The 18,616-nt window shown below is 40.2% G+C and overlaps 2 protein-coding genes across 12 annotated transcripts in view; one reads left to right on the forward strand and one right to left on the reverse strand.

Moving 5' to 3' along the window:
* Nucleotides 1-7,748, forward strand: part of LCORL (ligand dependent nuclear receptor corepressor like) — a 164,720-nt gene extending 156,972 nt beyond the window's left edge. For 6 of the 8 annotated variants that reach the window (XM_075930673.1, XM_075930672.1, XM_075930675.1 and 3 more), the window contains one exon: nt 7,331-7,468. Coding sequence is in view for 2 of the 8 variants with exons in the window: in XM_075930677.1 (XP_075786792.1) it covers nt 7,331-7,514 (184 nt within the window). In the remaining 6 variants the exon portion in view is untranslated. Of the gene's footprint in view, nt 1-7,330 lie in introns of all 8 variants that reach the window. The other 2 variants (XM_006136998.4, XM_075930677.1) reach the window with 2 other exon arrangements.
* A 4,473-nt stretch (nt 7,749-12,221) lies between these two features.
* Nucleotides 12,222-18,616, reverse strand: part of NCAPG (non-SMC condensin I complex subunit G) — a 41,957-nt gene continuing 35,562 nt past the window's right edge. For 2 of the 4 annotated variants that reach the window (XM_006136992.4, XM_025178394.2), the window contains 4 exons: nt 17,851-17,995; nt 16,621-16,713; nt 14,309-14,387; nt 12,222-13,268 (listed from right to left, as the gene is read on the reverse strand). In XM_006136992.4, the coding sequence (XP_006137054.1) occupies nt 13,142-13,268; nt 14,309-14,387; nt 16,621-16,713; nt 17,851-17,995 (444 nt within the window). In that variant the 3' untranslated portion in view covers nt 12,222-13,141. The remainder of the gene's footprint in view (nt 13,269-14,308; nt 14,388-16,620; nt 16,714-17,850; nt 17,996-18,616) is intronic. The other 2 variants (XM_025178392.2, XM_025178393.2) reach the window with 2 other exon arrangements.

The following is an 18,616-nucleotide window of genomic DNA, read 5'->3' on the forward strand; positions in this document are numbered from 1 at the left end:
TTTATATCAGCTTCTTACACAGAGGCTACGTCTAGACTGGCATGATTTTCCAGAAATGCTTTTAATGGAAAAGTTTTCCGTTAAAAGCATTTTCAGAAAAGAGCGTCTAGATTAGCACGGACGCTTTTCCGCAAAAGCACTTTTTGCGGAAGAGTGTCCGTGGCCAATCTAGACACGCTTTTCCGCAAAAAAGCCCCAGTCGCCATTTTCGCGATCGGGGCTTTTTTGCAGAAAACAAATCTCAGCTGTCTACACTGGCCCTTTTGCGCAAAAGTGACTTTTGCCCAAACGAAGCAGCATAGTATTTCCGCAAAAAGCACTGATTTCTTACAGTAGGAAGTCTGTGCTTTTGCAGAAATTCAAGCGGCCAGTGTAGACAAGCTGGCAAGGTTTTCCGGAAAAGCAGCTGATTTTCCAGAAAAACTGGCCAGTCTAGACACAGCCACTCAGTATATGGTCACGGTCTGGAGAAAATCCAGAGCCAAAGCACATTTTCATCCCAATTCATTCTTCAACTTTACACTCTTCCTTTTTAACTCTGCTTCTCCACTGCAATTGTTAAGGCCTAAGAACTGTTTCTTTCTTCCCACAACCATCGTCTTTCCAATCTTTACTCAAAATACATAGAAACCCTTTTATGAATAGCCATGGCTAGCTTTTAAGCCATTTCCAGCAAGTCAATATATACCTTATTTGTTTGTAAAGAACTAAACAGAGTAAATATTAATTATGCAAATGTATTGTAATAGATTCAAAACTTTATTTCTGTGCTTCTAAGTCAGCTACTCTGAAACCTTTAGGCTTCATCCAGCAGTGACTATGCAAATGAGCCCATATTAGCATATTACCACATCATTTGCATAATTTATCCTTTTTTGTCTCTCCCGCAGAGGCACAAGGATCTTGTGGAAAATGGAGCTTTCACGCACAAAAACCCTGTCCGCACTACTTTTTTCTGCAAAAAAAAAAAAAAAAAGGGTGCGCATAAATTATGCAAATTAGGTGTCAGTATGCTAAGCTGCACCTCATTTGCATACTCACTGCTGGCAAAACTGGCAGTGTACACATAGCCTTAGAGTTCTAAAGGAGCTACTGTCCCTTTGCTCCCTTTTCTAAGACTTCTGTGCCTACTGAGAAGACTTAGCAACCCCCACTTCATTTCAGTTTATTTTCACAGCTGATAAGGAACTCCTGACTACTACCGCATTGGTCACAAAAATTAGCTAAAAGCTGCTTAGCCTGCTTTGAAGTAGTTCTTGAGATTTAGGTTTATATAACCTAATGATATGTCTGGTCTAATCTACCAAGTTTAAAATATGTCTGTGGTGTGAGGTAACTGGTTCCTCATGAAGCCTTAAGGTTACTTTCCTGTTTGTTTCTTCTAAGTTTTATATAAAAAAATATCCCCCATTTTTCTTTCAGGTTCAACACTTGAAACTTACCTAACTTGCCCAGCTGAGATCAGCTACATCTGTGCCTTACCACAAAATCTATTTTAGTTCCATGCACTTGGAACGCAATGCCTTGGTGCAGTTTGTGATAGGCAGAGATGCCTTGAGGTGATTCCAGAAACCTATTCAGTAGGAAAAGACTTTATGAATTGTAGCAGTTCAACGTAAAAGTTTTTAAACTGAATTAAATCAGATCAAAACTCTGAATAGATGCTCTTATTTCACTTTTGTCAGTAGGCTTAAACCTGTTCTAGTAACAATCTATATAAAGGCAAATTTATATTGATCTTTACAATGTGCATACAGCCTTCTATATTACTTTAAGTGAGGGCTTGTCTACATGTCAAGTTACTATGGAGCAAGCTAGGCTGCAAGTCTACTATGCACCAGCTTGTTGTGTATTAGCATCCCATACAGATAGGCTATGTTTAGACTACATCCCTTTTTTGTAAAAGGGATGTAAATTAGATGTATCACAATTGCTAATGAAGCAGGGATTTAAATCTCCCTTGCTTCATTAGCATAAAAATGGCTGCCGCTTTTTCAGCACAGAGCTTTGCCGGAGAAAAGCGCCAGTCTAGATGCTGATCTTTCAGAAAATAAAGCCTTTTCCGAAAGATCCCTTATTTCAAAGAGGGATAAGGGATCTTTCGGAAAAAGCTTTATTTTCCGCAAGATCAGCTTCTAGACTGGTGCTTTTTTCCGGCAAAGCTCTGTGCCAAAAAAAAAGCGGCAGCCATTTTTATGCTAATGAAGTGGGGGAGATTTAAATCTCCACTTCATTAGCAATTGTGATACATCTAATTTACATCCCTTTTACAAAAAAGGGATGTAGTCCAGACGTAGCCAGAGTGTTGATCCATCACAGTGAATAGTTACTGATAAGTAATTCTCTCTTCCTGACAGATCCATGCCTCCCATGCACCACAACTCTTATCACTTATGTCCTTAATCTATATTTCCAGCTTCCCCATTTATCCGAAATCTCAATTATTATTTTTTTAAGACAAAGCTAGTTTCCCCCACCCACTGTTTACACCATTTCCTCCCACCTATCAGCCTTAATTTCAGTCTTGTAAGATAACACTAGTCTGTATGATCTCCATCCATTCTTACCTTCTAACTTGGTCTGTCTCTTGTTTAGCTGTTTACTAGCCTGATTTTGCATCCTGTATTTTTTAAAAAGCTTCCTGAATTTTGCCTTGTTTCTCCAATTACTCTCTCATTTCTTGAAACATGCAATCTACTTCCAGGGCCCTTTACTTGCTTCTGGTTCTCTTGGGTCTCCTATAGACTAATTCCTGAGCTGTCCTGTTTATCAAAAATGTTGCTACATATTTAGGGTCTTACCAAATTCACAGCTGTGAAAAACAGATTCTGAAATCTAGTCCTTTTTTGTGTGCTTTTACCTTATACTGTCTAGATTTCCTTGGAGACCAGTTTTTCAAACTGGCGGTCTCTACCCAAACAGTATTTCAGGAGGGTCGTAACTGTCTCTCTCTCTCTCTCTGTCTGTGAGAGAGAGAGAGAGAGAGAGAGAGCATTGCTAACCTTATTTCTGCACTGCCTTCAGAGTTGGATGATCAGAAAGCAGCAGCTGCATGCCAGGCACCCATCTTGGAAGGCAGCACTGCCAGCAGCAATGCAGAAATTAGGTTGGCAATGGATGGCAGAAGAGTGGCAGTTGCTGGCCAACAGACCAGCTCTGAAGATAGCCACGCAGAAGTAAATGTGGCAGTGCCATGCCATCCTTAGGCACCCACCAACAGCAATACAGTTTTCTAGTTGGCCACCTCTAAAGGTAGTGGTGCCAACCACAGCAGTGCAAAAGTAAGCATGGCACTAGCCTGCACCCTCCAATAGCCTTATGAACCCTCAACTTAAACCTCCATTTGTGGTCAGGGCCTGTACAGGATGATGAAATTTTAAATACCTGTAATCATTAGCTTTAAAAATCTTCTGATTGTGAAATTGGCCAAAACTGATGATGAATTTGGTAGGGCTCTTATCCATATTGAGAAATTTGACAAATTTCATTGACACACCTTTGGCAACTTGTGATTTTTTGTTGTTGTTGCATTTAGGAGCTCAGACACATTTTCAGACACCACTAAAAATGTGTTATGTTTCTGCCCTAATTCCAAGATGCAGGCATCATGTAATCTGTGCATATTTGAAGAGATGTTGAGTCCGGTGTAGCTGTAGAATCAAAAGTTACTTTTTTATGATCTAGGGTTCCAAAGACCACAACCTGTATTTTTTAAATCCTCAAATTTGTCTAATAAAATGCTGCATGTACTTATTGGAAAGGTTACAGTAAAGAATGATAAATTCATACTGCCCCTTGAAACATGCAGACCACCCATTAAGCCATGTTACTAACAAGCCTGAGTGAAGGCATGAATTGATACCTCCATCCAATGACAGTACTGGGGCCTATTGATTTGACAGAGCTTTAATGGATTCAAATATAGCTGAAGTAAAGGTGGTGATGGGCCACAATTTATTTTAGTTAACTCAATACCCAATGAATCAAGGCAGCACCACAAAACCACAAACTGAAATTGCAGTTTCATGCTGTTTGCCTAAGATTGCTGAACTGAGCCATATCTTTTCTTATGTGGGATTTTCTTCCATAGTGAATTGGAAACTGAGTTTTCACTTGCAGAACTTCCTTCAAATCATCCATTTTTGGAGGTTGATGAAACCAGGATCTGGCAGATTGCTTGGCAAGTTCCATGTTCCAATCTCAGGGATTCCGTTGATGTCAGAGCCATCTATATAGCTCTCCTGTACTTGAGCACTGACTCCTCTTACTCTCCTCCCTCTCCCAAGTATGAAACAGTGTAATTCCTGATGCTGCAGTTAGCAGCTTTTCCTGGGGGTGACTGCTGCTTATTATGCATTAGAGCACATTGGGATGGTCAGCACATAGAGCAGAAGAGCAAATAAAGCTGACTGGACTCAGCAAGGAAAGGATTCCTGATTTCTCATTCACTTGGTGAGGTCACCCTGGCCAATCCATGCTCAACTGCCAAGATTTGTATGTTGAAGCAGCTAGGGGGAGGGGGGGATAGGAGCGGAGGTGTATATGCATCAGGGAAACTTGGAGTCCTCACTCTCAAACAGACCAGGACCTAATGCCAGTGGAAAAGGCTAAAAGAATTAGGCCCACTGTTAGGGTCATGGTGTAGTCTGCAGCTCTGCTCTTCTCAGCCAAAGGTGCCTATGTAGAACCACTAAAGAGAAATGTCTAAAACTGTTATGCATCTATTTCTTGGAATGTGAGTGCAGCACTGTACAGACTAGGCTTTGCTTGAAGAAAAAACATTTTTAAAAGTTAGTTGTAATCAGAGTGGTATTTAGGAAAGAATTTGTGTCAATCAAATCTCAGTTTAAAAACAAAACCTGATTAAAATATTTCAAACAAACATCAAAATAAAGTGTGTATGCTTCAACAGATGCAGAAGTTATCTGGTGCTACATAGACAGCTGAGAAAAATCAGTTGATGTAAGAGGCAGAGCTAGAGTTAGATGATGAAGAACTTGCTCTGGCAAGAACAGCAATCTATAAATCCCTGGCCCTTTTTCTACTGGCTCTGGTATAATAAGTTTAAAAAAAAAAATCTGAGTACAGATTTGTTTATAGTCATGTCCATTGAAAAAAGAAACAGCATTTATAGTGTGTGTATTCTTGCTACTTTGCCTTTAAATACCTGTTAAAAAGCAATGATAGCTATCATCAGAGGGTCCAGAGAAAGAAAATCACTTAGGCCTAGTCTACACTAGACCAAGCAGGTTGGCTTAAGGTACACATCCAGCTACACAAAACGCATAGCAGGATTTGACTTACCTTAAGCTGAGCTGCTGCTGTGTCTACACTGCAGGAGGCCAATGGGAGCACACACAGAAGGGGAATCCTCAGCATTTGATTTGGGGGTCTAAACTAGACCTGCTAAATTGGATGAGAGACGATCAGCTTCCGGGGGACTAATCTCCATAGTGTAGACATGCCCTTACTTAGAGCTGTATTCATAACAAGGTTCAGCTGCTTCTTAGCTCCCTGGGTTTTAGAAAACTAATTGCTCTCTCTAAGCAACAAAAAACAAAAACAAAAAACCACACACCACACATGCACAAGACACAAAGATTTTAAAAGGTTACATGACTAGGCTCCTACCCATGAAATTATTTTTCTTTAGTTAGACCAGAAACATTTCATGGAAATGCTGATTTAGCACAGCATGGAATAGTTAGATGCACCAAGGTTCAAGTCCCTGTTTTGAATTAGGCAAAACACAAGATTGAACATGGGTCACTCAGTGCAGCTGGCTGCCCCAATATCCAGGATATTCTGTGCTTGTTATTCATATGGATTTTGGGGGAAGGGACGGAGGGTGGGGGGAGAGGAAAGGGGTTAAAAAAGCCACACACTCAAAAGATCTACTTCAAAATGGGGGGGGGGGGGGAGAAGGAGAGAATGTTACAGATGTTGTTGGACCAGGGAGGTCCACCCAATATTGTCTTCTGGCCACCTGAGTTACAATTGCTTGTTAGCATATGCTTGGCTAATTTCCTTATTTCATTAATATTTATTAATTAAAAGCAAGATTTGTCTGTCAATATAACAAGACACACAATTCTTCCCATTAGAGAAATAAAAATGGCTCAGCTGGATAAGACCAGATAAATTGGTGACACATTGGTCATTTTCCCAATTATCAGCATGCAAACATATTTTTAAAGACTAAAGCCCATTTTTTAATAGCAAGGAGACTTTAGTTGATAATGAAAACTCCACCTACCTGGGTAAATTTCAATAATGAGAGTTAAATCTACAGCTTGTTTCCAGTAAATTGATTTTAGCGTCAGCATCTGGCCTTTGGCCTTTCTACTAGGCAATGATCTCAGACCTCAGTAGTTCAGGAATCAAATTAGCACTATTATCATAAAGAGCCACAGTAGCAGAATTCATGGTCTTATTTACCTTTATTAAGATATCTTCTCACAGGTAAGTGATTGACCAAATAGTTGGACTCTCACAATGAGACAGGCTTGCCAGAAATTGAATCTTTTGTACTTCTTGACAACAAATTGTACAATGTGAACATCAGGGCTAAGCACATTTTAAAATCTTACCTCTACAGTTGCTGAGGCATCTGCATCCTATACTTTTTCTTTTGACAAAGAAAATGTGTTGAGAGAGACTAATTTCAAAGCTCTCTGAAGCAGGACAAAATTTCATGCTACTTCTTTTTGAGCTTTGAAAGCACACTATCTTGCACTGATGAGATTTTTGCATTGAACAAATTGTATGCTGCAGCTTGATTTCAGTGTCCAGATGATGGTCTTTTTGTAAGACTCAAAACACCCAAAAAGCACCACCTAGGGACGTATTAGTATATCCATCCATAATATCTATTGTAACTACAACCTCAGGTAGCATAGCAATAAGCAGACTATTTTCACGTAGTCAACTTTCTGGCAGGGACTCAGGCTACTGTTTAACACCTCAGGTGAATGTGGCAATGCTACAGAACACAAACTAACAATTGTAGAAGTAGCCAAGTTGTGCTAATTTGAGCTGCTAATTTAAAGCACCATCCCACTTGCTTTTAAGGTCTGTGCTAATAGTACTTTTAACTCAAGCATTGTCCCTAACTCAATTGGAATTAATCTTACAGTGAGGAAAAGCCTGAGTTTTCCTTCATGTTGTGCAGAGCCCCAGAAGTGTGCAACTCCCAGTTGATGACTCCAGGTGTACTTGAGCTAGTAAAAGAAAAAAAAAAGATCTCCCTCTCCATCCTTCACCCCTGTTGATGCATTTGGTTTCTATGAAAAAAAAATACACTAAAGACCTTTCTCTCCTTTCTCCCTAGCCTAATCCAAGTGAAGGCCTCCAAGAAGCAGAATTTATTTGACATGAACACAACAACTCAACCTCTGAAGTCAGTAAAGAAGTGCCTTAATCAACCCACTGAGTGGAATCTGAATTTTACAGCAGTATCTCTTGCCACCTGTAAAGTTTTTAACCAAAATCTCAAAACTGCTGAGAACAAATAGATTGCAGTTATTCTTGCACTATTATTTTGTACATTGTTTTTCTTCTGCTGAATAATAAGCATTTGTTATGTTGATCTTGAAATGATCTTGTGATTGGGCTTTATATTAAAATCATTAGCATTATTCATTTTGATGTACTTTGTATGTTTTTTACATGAAGGTTTGCATTTGATCATTATGGAATTTTGCAGTACAAAGTATCAGATGTTTCCCTTTCAATAGCATTTCATTGGGGGGGGGGGGGGGGGAGGGCCTATGTTTTTAAATTTAATTATATAATTGTCCCAGTTTATTTTTGTGCACAAAAGTTAATATATTTTGTGACATGAGTCACTAACTGTGTAAAGATTTATGGCAATGATTCAGAAAATTCTGTAACAGGTGGAGACTGGCTACCTCGAAGCAAAGCAGTAAAACAATAAGGCAAAGATGTATACAAGCTCATTCATAAATGTTCAAAATTTACAGAACAGTCAGATTGCACAGTATGTTTTCCTTAAAACTGGTAGTCTAAAAGAAGGGCCACCCTTGCTGGTGAAATCTCTTGAACGATTGTCATTCAACAAACATGTATCCGCACTTTTTTTGATGTTTCTAATAAGTGGTCTATTTTGTTTCTATCAATTTGCCTGTCACCAATTAAAATTGATGTAAACACATTTAGTTAATTGCTTTATTGCATCTTATAATTTTATACTTCAACAGTATGCCTCTGCTTAAATGTTTCCATTACCTAGTAGACATTTTTATCAAGCCTACAATATAGTCTCAGCTATGGTTACTTGACATGTCTAATAAAGTGTATTGATACTAATGTGCTGTTATGTTACTTAGAAGAAATCTACATTAGATATTCCCTTTTTCTATATGCACTTATTCTATGGACAGAGCAATGATTCCTTCATTGAGTTGTCCAGTCCTGAAAAAAAGAGCCAAAAATTATCACAGCTTAAAAGAAATGTCCTGATGGTAATCTATTCAAAAATTTTAGACCAAAGTGTCCTGGTTGTCACTTAAAATACATATACTAGATTTATTAAAAAAAAAACAAGGATGAAGTTCTTCTTTCCCAGGGCTAAATTCAGAGATGGGCAAATTACAGCGCACAGGCCGGATCCAATCTGCCAAACTGCTGTATCCAGCCTGAGGTGCAGTGACAGCCTCCCTGCCTTCCACGCCTCCCCAAACCATTCAAAGGCTGGCTGGCTGTGGGGCCATGTGTTTACCAATGAGAGTTGCCCTGCACTATAACTGTCAAGGACACGTGGTGCACAGAAATCACAAGTCTCCTGCAGTCTGCTGCTCTGAGCAGTACGTAGGGACATGGAAGGCCTACTTGAGGGCCCTGCTGGGCTTCTGGCTGGGAAGTGCCTTCTGGCCAGAGCTTGCCTCTTGCATACCTCCTTCCCCCCCAACCTTCTGCTCCCCATCCTCTACCAGTGCCCCAGGTCACAAATCAAACCCAACCCTTGCACCTCTCCATGTCAGAATACTTTCCTGCATCCATATCCCCTCCCAAAACTAGTGACCCCCCCCGCACTCCAATCCCTACCCCAAGTGCCCTTCTGCACCCAACTTCCATCCCAGACCCTTTACCTCCTCCATTAAAACTCCCCATCAAAAATTATTGCACACGCTGGCTTAGTTGTACCTACAATTCAATACCTGCTATGTTTAGCCAATTTTTTTAGCAGTGTACAGCCTTAGAAGTTCACAGAGCTACTGAAGTCACCAAGGTGTCAAACAGTGGAGAATAAACCTATAGCTACACTAAAGCTTATGTCAGCATACCTTATGTTGATGAGGGGTGTGAATAAACCATCTCTGAGTAACAAATTACACCAATAGCAGCATTACGTTGGCAGGAGAGCTTCTCCTACTGACATAGCTGCCACTACAGCGCTGTATACCTATACTACAAAAACTTCCCCATCCTTCCAGAATACAGAGCAGTCAGAAGAGACATTTTCCATCCAAAGAGACTTGTATATCTCAACCATGTTATCACTCAAGATACTTCGTCCCCTCAGATTAAAAAAAACAAAAACAAAACAAAAAGAGTATTAACTTTCCTGGGCCTTTGGGTACTAATACCACCCTTACAGAGGGGCTGACAGTATGACAAAACCATCAGTGGCTGATCTGAACAAGCCGAGAAACACACAGTCATACCTGGTGCAAATTTTAGTCATCCCTCAATTTCTCATTAGTATAACTAATAAGGCAATAGATTGTTCTGTTGAGTCAAATATTTAAAAACAGAAACAACCTCTTTGCAGTCTGTAGGGGAAATAGTTTGATTTGTTTGCAAGGCTTTTATTTCTTCGCTTGATTACCACTGAAAATTCCTGCAGGAAAACTAAGAAGAAACACATTTGAACATTTTGTTTTGAAAGTGGAGGGCTCGGACTACAAAGAAAGACCTTAAAAATAGATTCTGCCAGGTCAGAGAGCAGACTGTGGGGTGATGTACCCATGGCAACCTGTTTGTACCCATAACAACCCTATTCAGAAAGGCTGCAACTAGGGATGTAAGCGACTAGTCACTCCCTCCACCCCTTACTGCCTGTTATCATAGGCAGCAAATGTGTGTGGGGGGAAGGGGGGGAAGAAGAGAGATGGAGACTAGGTGCTGGGGGAGCCAGCTTAAAAGATGGTTCCCCCCAGCATCATCTCCGCTGGAGGGCAGGAGAGGCAGGGAGGTTGCAGGGACTGGAAGGGAGCTGGGAATCAGCTGATTCCTGGCTCCCGGCCAGTCTCAGAAATTGAGCCTCTGCTTTTTAAATGTATTAAGAGCCTGCATGCTCTTAATACACTTAAAAATCATAAGTGCAGTGCAGGGGGGACCCGGCGTGAGCCAGGAAAGCTGATTCCTGGCTAGTGCTGGGTCCCCCCACACTGCGCACCAACCTTTTAAAAAACCACAGGGGGGGAGACCCTGCGCAAGCCGGGAATCAGCTGTCCCAGCTTGCACTGAGTCCCTCTTGCTGCGCTTTAAGCCTTTTAAATGTGTTAAGAGCCAACAGGCTCTTAACACATTTAAAAGGCAGAGCCGCAGCAGGGTTAGCTCCCAGGCTGGGAGCTAACTCTGCTGCTGCTCCCCCTTTTATTCACTAATCATAGATAATCAACTAATCGACTAGTTGATTAAAGTAAATTTAACATCCTTATTGTAACCTTTTGTACCAACTGTAGCTTATCAAGTTATGCTCTCATTCCCAGATATAGTCATAGGAAATCATGGATACAGGATTTTTATCTTAAATATCTACTTCAGTCTGAAACCAACGATATTGTTTCAGCTGTCACCATCACGATATTCACTAGCAGGTATTAAGATAAATGAGCCATATCCAGCTTCTGCCCTATTTTTTCCTAAATAGGACTTTCAAAATTCCTGCAGTGTACATTTTTAACCTTACTGCCAAAACTTGTTTCTTAATTAGAGTCATCCAGGTGGGTAGAAGAAAGTGTCAAACAATACTGCTCTCCTAACAGCACTATTTTGTCCTTTGCTTAAACAGTTACAGCAAGTCTTTACTAACTGCTGGATCAATGAGCAGTGATCAGTCCACCAGGGTTCAATTTATCAAGTCTAGTATAGACGCAATAAATTGAGCACTTTCCCATAGACTCTGGTACTCCACCAAACCAAGAGTAGGTGGAGTCAACGGGAGAGATCAGCTGTTGACTTACAATTGTGAAGATACTACAGTAAGCAGACCTAAGTACATCAACTTCCTCTACATTATTCTCTTAGCTGAAATTGCATAACCTACTTGAACTGCCCATGGTATCATAGACAAGGCCTAAGTTTTACCAATCACCCATGTACTTCCTTACCAGGTTCTATACTGCCTGGGAATACAGATTGAACCTCTCTAGTCCAAAATCCTCTGGACCTGACCAGTGCCAAACCAGAGAATTGGCCGAATAACAGGAAGTTGATACTTTCTAGCAGTGTTACCAACACTTCCACTTCTTATTGGGCTGTGAGAAGACATTTAGGGGTAAATTAGAGCAAAACAGCACAAACCACTGACAGCCAGGACTGGTCGCTGTAAACGTCTTTATGGGACCAGGGGAAATTCAGTCACACACATAATAAGTGAACATTCAGCTAACTAAAATCATGCCAGACCACAGATGTTGCCGGACTAGAAAGATTCAATCTGTACTTGCAAAAAATTATGGCACAAAAGTGGATGTTCACGAAGCCATTTGGCAAACCTTCAGAACACAAAATCTATGAGGAAATCCACTCATCAATTCCTATCCAAAAATAGGTTTCAAAATTCTAAAAAAAGGAAATAGTGTATTTAAGAAAGGTTTACAAACTTTCACACAGTATCAACAGGGATCACTAACTCCAAGATTCAGAGTCTTTTAGAGAAAGAAACATGTCTGACAACTCCAGGAAGCTATACAAATCTGCAGTGATATTGATTCTTTGTATTCTGTAAGCAAGTTCCAACATTGGATATTTAGGCCTACAGATGCAAGGAAGGTATATAAGAAGTTGCTTCACCATCTTCTCCCCCTATGTATTTTTCTGAGAAGTGGGAGAACTATTATTTGGAATAGATCACTTACCTGATTTTTTTTAAAAACAAATAGCAACTCTACTAAGCCCATCCTATCTCCCATCCCCCCCCAAAAAACCCACAACCCCCAAAACCCACACCTCTTAAAATGAGAAGCTACTCAAAAAGTTATGAACGTTGCTTTAATACACAGACATACATTTATGCACATAAACCAGTTTTCCATATAAAACCACCTGAAGAGGTGCAACTGATAGCTTTGAAGAGGATGCCATTACCTGATTTCAAAGTATTTTGGCTGCCTTTTACTCCTTCCCTATTAGCTCTTATTCCTATCATACTCTTTTCTGTTTTCGCAGCACCTAGCACAATGATGTCTTCATCCACAGTTAGGGCTCCAAGCTGCTAAACAATACAAATAATTTATGATTTTGATGCGTCTTTGAAACCAATATTGGATTTTATACAAAAGAGTATAAACATGGTCAAAATGTTGCTTTCATTCTTAGAGTTAACATTACATATTTTCAGTTTCAGTATTGGATATACCTGTAGACACAAACTGCTGCTCAGTTCCTGACCACACTTAAGATCTCTTGTACACTTTAAAACAGAAAACAAAGCAACCAGGTCCCCATCACCACCTCACATTAGCAATTCTGACAAGCCAATAATGAGAAAAAAGTACATTAAAATGTATTGCCTTTAAGGACATGCACACCATGCTACACACTACTAATTGTAAATTAACACAAAAAACAGCAACCAGATTTAACAGTCTCAATACTGCTAGTAAGACTTAAATCTTCACATGGAAAGTGCTGTTGTGTTCAAATGCTCAATCAAGAAGACTAAAAGCCACAAATCAAGTTTTAGAACTGAAAATATGCATGTAACTAGGAAGTGATTATCAAAATTAACACCAATTTAAAATACTGCAAAGTTTCTGGGAATTTTGTGTTTTTACAACAATTATAGAAAGATTTAAAAAAATAGAATTGACAGTAAAAAGAAAGCTTATTTTTGTAAGTTTATTGGGAAGAGCTGGCTTTCATAAAGAACACTTCACTCTGTCTTTCACCTTCATTCATCTGCTTCTTTATTCAGAAGCTTTGAGAGATTCATTCGCGTTTTCTCAAGTGCACTTGTTTTTGCTCGTCTTGGAGGTCTTGAACTTGGCAACGTAACTGGTTCTGGAACTTCATCACCACTAAACATAAAAGGCCACAAAAAGTTGCAAATAAGTTTAACTGTAAAATTCACAGCCTTGAAATCACTGATTAAACTACATTCTTTATTGTAGACACTGCTCTAGATATATGGTGTAAGTTTATTTTTAAGCAGCTATGTATCTATCAATTAAAATATGTGACCACCACAAAGGGATAATCAAAGGCAAGTAGTTCAAGTAGCACTTAATTATTTATTGACACATGTTGGTTAATGTTTATCAATTTACAAAATTAAAAAAAATGAAGAACAATACAGGTTGGACCTCCCTTGTCCAGCACCCTTGGGACTTTACCAGTCCTGGATGAGGGATTTTGCCAGACAAGGGGAAGTCATTTCAGCCCCCTGAAGCACCTGCCCCACCCCCTGCCTGCCACTCCACCCAGCTTACCAGCTCCTTCAGCAGCCCAGCTGGGTCGAGCACTGGGTTTCCTATTACCCCTCTGATCTCTCCCACAGCCCTCCTGAGCCACACACCGGGCTCCCCACCACCAACCCTCCTGAACCGCATGCTGGGTTTCCCAGTCCCTCCCCCCACCTTCACAGTCCAGCTGAGCCACTCCAGAGACCTGCTTTAAAGAGATGCAACCTGGAGCATTTAAGTGTAGCAGAGGTAACATTACAAACTCTTCCCTAAATAGTTGTGACACAAGAACAAAACGAAGATATATTGGAAAATAATTAATACAGGTTGGATTTCTTATCTTAAAGAAATTGCTTTATTTCCTTGAAAGGAAACATTAACTTTTCTTAACCAATATTGCTTAAGGAGACTTAATATTTATGGATAGCTTTAATTATTTATTTTTATTAAAATTATTTTTATTTGCTGAGAAGTATGGGATTAAGTTTACAGAATACATAGTTAACATAGTTCATTTTCTCTGCTCAGAACATCTAATTTTAAAAAGGAAGGTCATATGGATGAAAGTGCTGAAATTAAGTTTGCTTGCTAGAAAGAAGGAAGGAAGTTCAAGGCGTAGGGAGGACGTTGTGCATACATTATACCAGGTGGTTTACCTTTCATTGTCAGACTCAACCATTTTACGATTTCTTCTTCTGTTCACAGACTTAGCACCTGGATTTACTTTTCCCTGCCCTAAAACACAAATAAAAGTTATCCATTATCAGAACAACAATGTGAATTTTGTTCAAACAACCTTTATCTCCTAGAGAGAATTTTCAGTTCTTTATATTATTTTTCCCGAAAAAAAATTCCCTCACCACACATGGGGAGTTCCTTACACCAACGACTCAACCTTTCCAGACTTATTATGCTTTTCAGAAGTCCGATTTGTCTTATGTACCTCTGAGTTACACCTCACCTAAAAACTACTTGCTTATAACAATCAGACGTGAATATACAAAAATTTCACAGCATGCTATTACTGAAAAACTAGAATATAAATATTATACATGTTTACATTCCAGTGTATAGTACACAGAGCAGTATAAACAAGTCACTGTATGAAAATTTAATTTATCCTTATTCCACTGGAGCTTTTATGTAGCCTGTTGTGCAAACAGGCAAATATATACAGTTGATGTACCCGTTGGAAGACCTCTACAGACCATCTGAGTTATGTATTTCCTTGTCCAAGAACCAATGACATAGAACACTGGGCCCTGACTACTGAAGACTAATAAACCATGAAGATGCACAAACATCAGCCACTTAAAATGCCCTATTTTTTAAGACTATAATAAAAATAATTAGGAAGCCAATTTCACATTGGCAACTCAAAACCAAAATGATGGAACTGTCTCATCTCAATACCAAGTACTTAGACTGAACAAGTGGGGTAAGTTAATATCTTTGTAACAGTGGCATGGTACTAGAGATTGAGGAGGTTGTGGCAATTTTATTTTGGCTTTCTGAGAAAAACACTATTATTTCTAAGATCACAGTTCAGCTTTTGTGTCTTGCTTTAAATCACATACACTTTCTCCTCTCCTTATATTGCTCAAATGGGCCATAGGAAGATGGATTAACGTTTTACCTCTTTCAACAGGTAAGAAGTATAACCAACTAACATTTTCTTCTCTACACCAACTTTTTAAACACCTACTTAATCGTTCCAAGATTTTAAGTCAGGAATCCAATGATAGTACATCTCTCAGTAATAAATAATGCAATGTATATTTGGCAATAACATTAAACACACACAGAATATCAAGTACAAGTAAAAGTTTCCTGTCACAAACCACAGTCACAACTTTTTACAGATATCTTGACACTGCTTTACTCTGTATAAAAGTAATCACATAAGTAAAATCTTTTTTACCTAAAAGAGCAGTATCTATTTTGTGCAACAAAGTATTCTGAAAACCCACAGTGTATCCTATGATCTATCTTATGAATAACTTACAAATTGGATTTAAATTTAAAATGTTTTTATTAAAATGGGCAATCTCCTACTGGCAGCTACCATATTAAAAAAAAGTGGTAACATCAGCAGTATGGTTTGGTAGTCCAAAAGCAGATTATCTGAAAATGACTGTTAAGTCAAGGCTGTTATATTATTTTTAAAAACAAACTCCATCAGAGATGAGGTTTTATTTATGAAACAGTTCTTATCACTAATTGGCTTTAACGCAAGTTATGCTACGACAAGGACATTTTTGTTTCAATATCTATGGGACATACAGTAAAACTCCAATTGTCCGGCATCCAGTGATCCGGCACTCCCAATAGTCCGGCACCAACTGGAACCCAGAAGTGCTCCGGACAAAAGGACAATTGGAGCTGTTGGTGGGGAACGGCGCGACGAGGGGCAAACCCTCCGCCATTTTGCAGGAAGGCGGGGGAAGCCCCGAGCCACCGTGCGAGTTTCCAGGAGGGGAGCGGGCTCCCCACCCCTCAGACTGCAGTAGTTATCGCTGAGCAGCGGGGTGAGGAGCAGCGCTGCGGGAACAACCCGGCAGCACCCCAGCTGCTCTGCTCCGCCACTTGTCCACCACTCGTCAGTTTCAGCAGCCGCGGACTTGGAAGCAGCGGAGCAGAGCAGCTGGGGTGCTGTCAGGTTGGTGGGGAGCCCTTTCCCCTCCCAGAAACTCTTGCAGCGGTGTGGATCTTCACCCACCTTCCTGCAAAATGGCGGAGGGTTCACCCATCGCCGCGCCGTTCCCCGGCAACCCCCCCGGACACAGTGCGGGTCCCAGCAGACCCGTTACAGCCCCCCACCGGAGTACTTCCCAATACTCCGGCATATCCGATAATCCGGATCCACCTAGGTTCCAAAGGTGCCAGATTATCAGAAGTCTACTGTACATAGATTTTAAAAATACTAGTAGTAAATGTTAAGCTACAAAAAAATTAAGTCAGCTCATACCTCTATTAGCTTTATTTCTTGTTGATTTCAGCTTTGTAGTGGTTTTATCTTTCTGTTCATTAACAGGAGTTTGATCAGCTTCTTTATTTTTTTCTGTGTAACAGAACAATGTTATCAGGACAATCATAAGAAATGATCTTTAGATACCAATGCCAAAAATAAACTACACAAATCTCTACTGCCATTCTTAAAGACTTTAGTCATTTTTAATTGAGAAAAAAATGGAAGCAAACATTAACAATCATTGTGAAGTGTGGTTTTCTTTACAGCAGTAATGCGTCCAGTTGCGTCCCTCCTTATCTGTAACAGAATGGGTCTGTGACCCTACACACCTCCCAGCTACCACACAGCCAAGATTCCTCAGTAGCAGAACCTGTACTGAAGGCAGAGCTGGGACTAGACATAGAGTTGATCTGGGAGAGGAAAGAAGCTGCAGCTGGAGTCGGAGCCAGACTGAGGAACAAAGATGGGTTGGGGACAGTGTTCCCTGTGACCTGAGCGCTTGGTCAGCCATGCTGGAGAAATTCAAATGCAGCCCAGCTGATTAGCAGAGAGTCCATAGCGCCTGCAGCATGTGTTTTTACTGGGGGTGCACATGCCTCAGTGCAAATAAAATTCATTCTGCACACGGATACACAAATTACAGGGAACATTAGTTGTGAGGTATAGCATTCCCTTCCAGTGGGCCCCACAGCCATCTACACATTCCTCTGCACTTTTCAAGAGGGGTACACCGCACAATTTGAGAAGCACTGCTTTACAGGATGCAAGAAAATATGTACTGAAATGCAGAACTTCCACTTCTCTTTGTGGGACTTACACACTGGAAAGACCAAACCAGTAGTAAGCACAGGGAATTATCTCACAGCTGGGAGGGAAAGAGGAGGGAGAGTGTACCATCTAAACACAAAGGAATCGCTACCAGATCCTCCTACAATGAATATGCAGAGATGAACAGTTGAAAGTGTTAGTTTGTTATACATATTTTGTGATGCATCCCTGAATTACATTTATTTTAGTCTACCAGTCCTACTTAGCTAGGACTGCTGGAGCTTAGAACTCTTAAAATGATGGATTTAAGGACCTGAAGTCAGTCACTAAGAATTCAGCAGAAAGTAAGACAAATGTTTAGCTATTTAGATAGGAAATTGATTAATAACTCCCCCTCAAACTCCACCCTTACAAAGGGACTCATTTATCCTCCTGTTAGCCGCACTTTCAATACATTACCTTCCTCATTTGGATTAACTTGCTCAGATATCATGGTGCCAGTTTCCTGTTCTACTTCAGAGTGATCTTTGTGTATATCATTTCCTTTGCTTAAATTTATCTTGAGTTTCTCAATCATTCTTTGACACAACCTATCTTTCACTTCCTGTGGTAGAAATGTTTCATATTAAATTTTGCTAATTCTGCAACTTTACTTTCAAAACATCTTCTAACATGGGATTATCCAGGAAAGGTTGGTATTTCTACAACTGAGGATCATGCACCCCTCATTACCATATTTTATACAGAGACAAACCACACACTAAATTATGGATACTAACTCACAAGGTGAATTATTTAGGCAACAGGAGGGGAGAATGGAGGGTGGAGGGAAAAAGAGAACAGAAACCCCTTTCTTCCGGGATGGGTTTATTTTTCAAAATATAAAACAGTCAAAACTCAAACTAATACCTGGCCCATCCTAAAGCCTCTTCCTCAAAAGGTTTCTGCCACAGAGAGCTCCTTCCCCACCATTCCCTGATCATGGTCTTCTAGAAAGACTTTCTGATTTAGGTCGCCTGTATGCTCAGACATCACCTAAGCCCTGGCCTCAAACCCCTTACCTGGAAGGCAGCTAGTTAAGTCACATCTATACTAGACCCAGAAGGTCAGCTTAAGGTACGCAACTCCAGCTTTCTAAACAACATAGCAGGAGTCAACGTACCTTAAGGTGAGCTTGGTACCATCTCCAAAGCAGGACGCTGACCGGAGCAAATGCTCCCACCGG

Source organism: Pelodiscus sinensis, chromosome 5 (assembly GCF_049634645.1).
Source record: "Pelodiscus sinensis isolate JC-2024 chromosome 5, ASM4963464v1, whole genome shotgun sequence".
Classification (NCBI taxonomy): Eukaryota; Metazoa; Chordata; order Testudines; family Trionychidae; genus Pelodiscus; species Pelodiscus sinensis.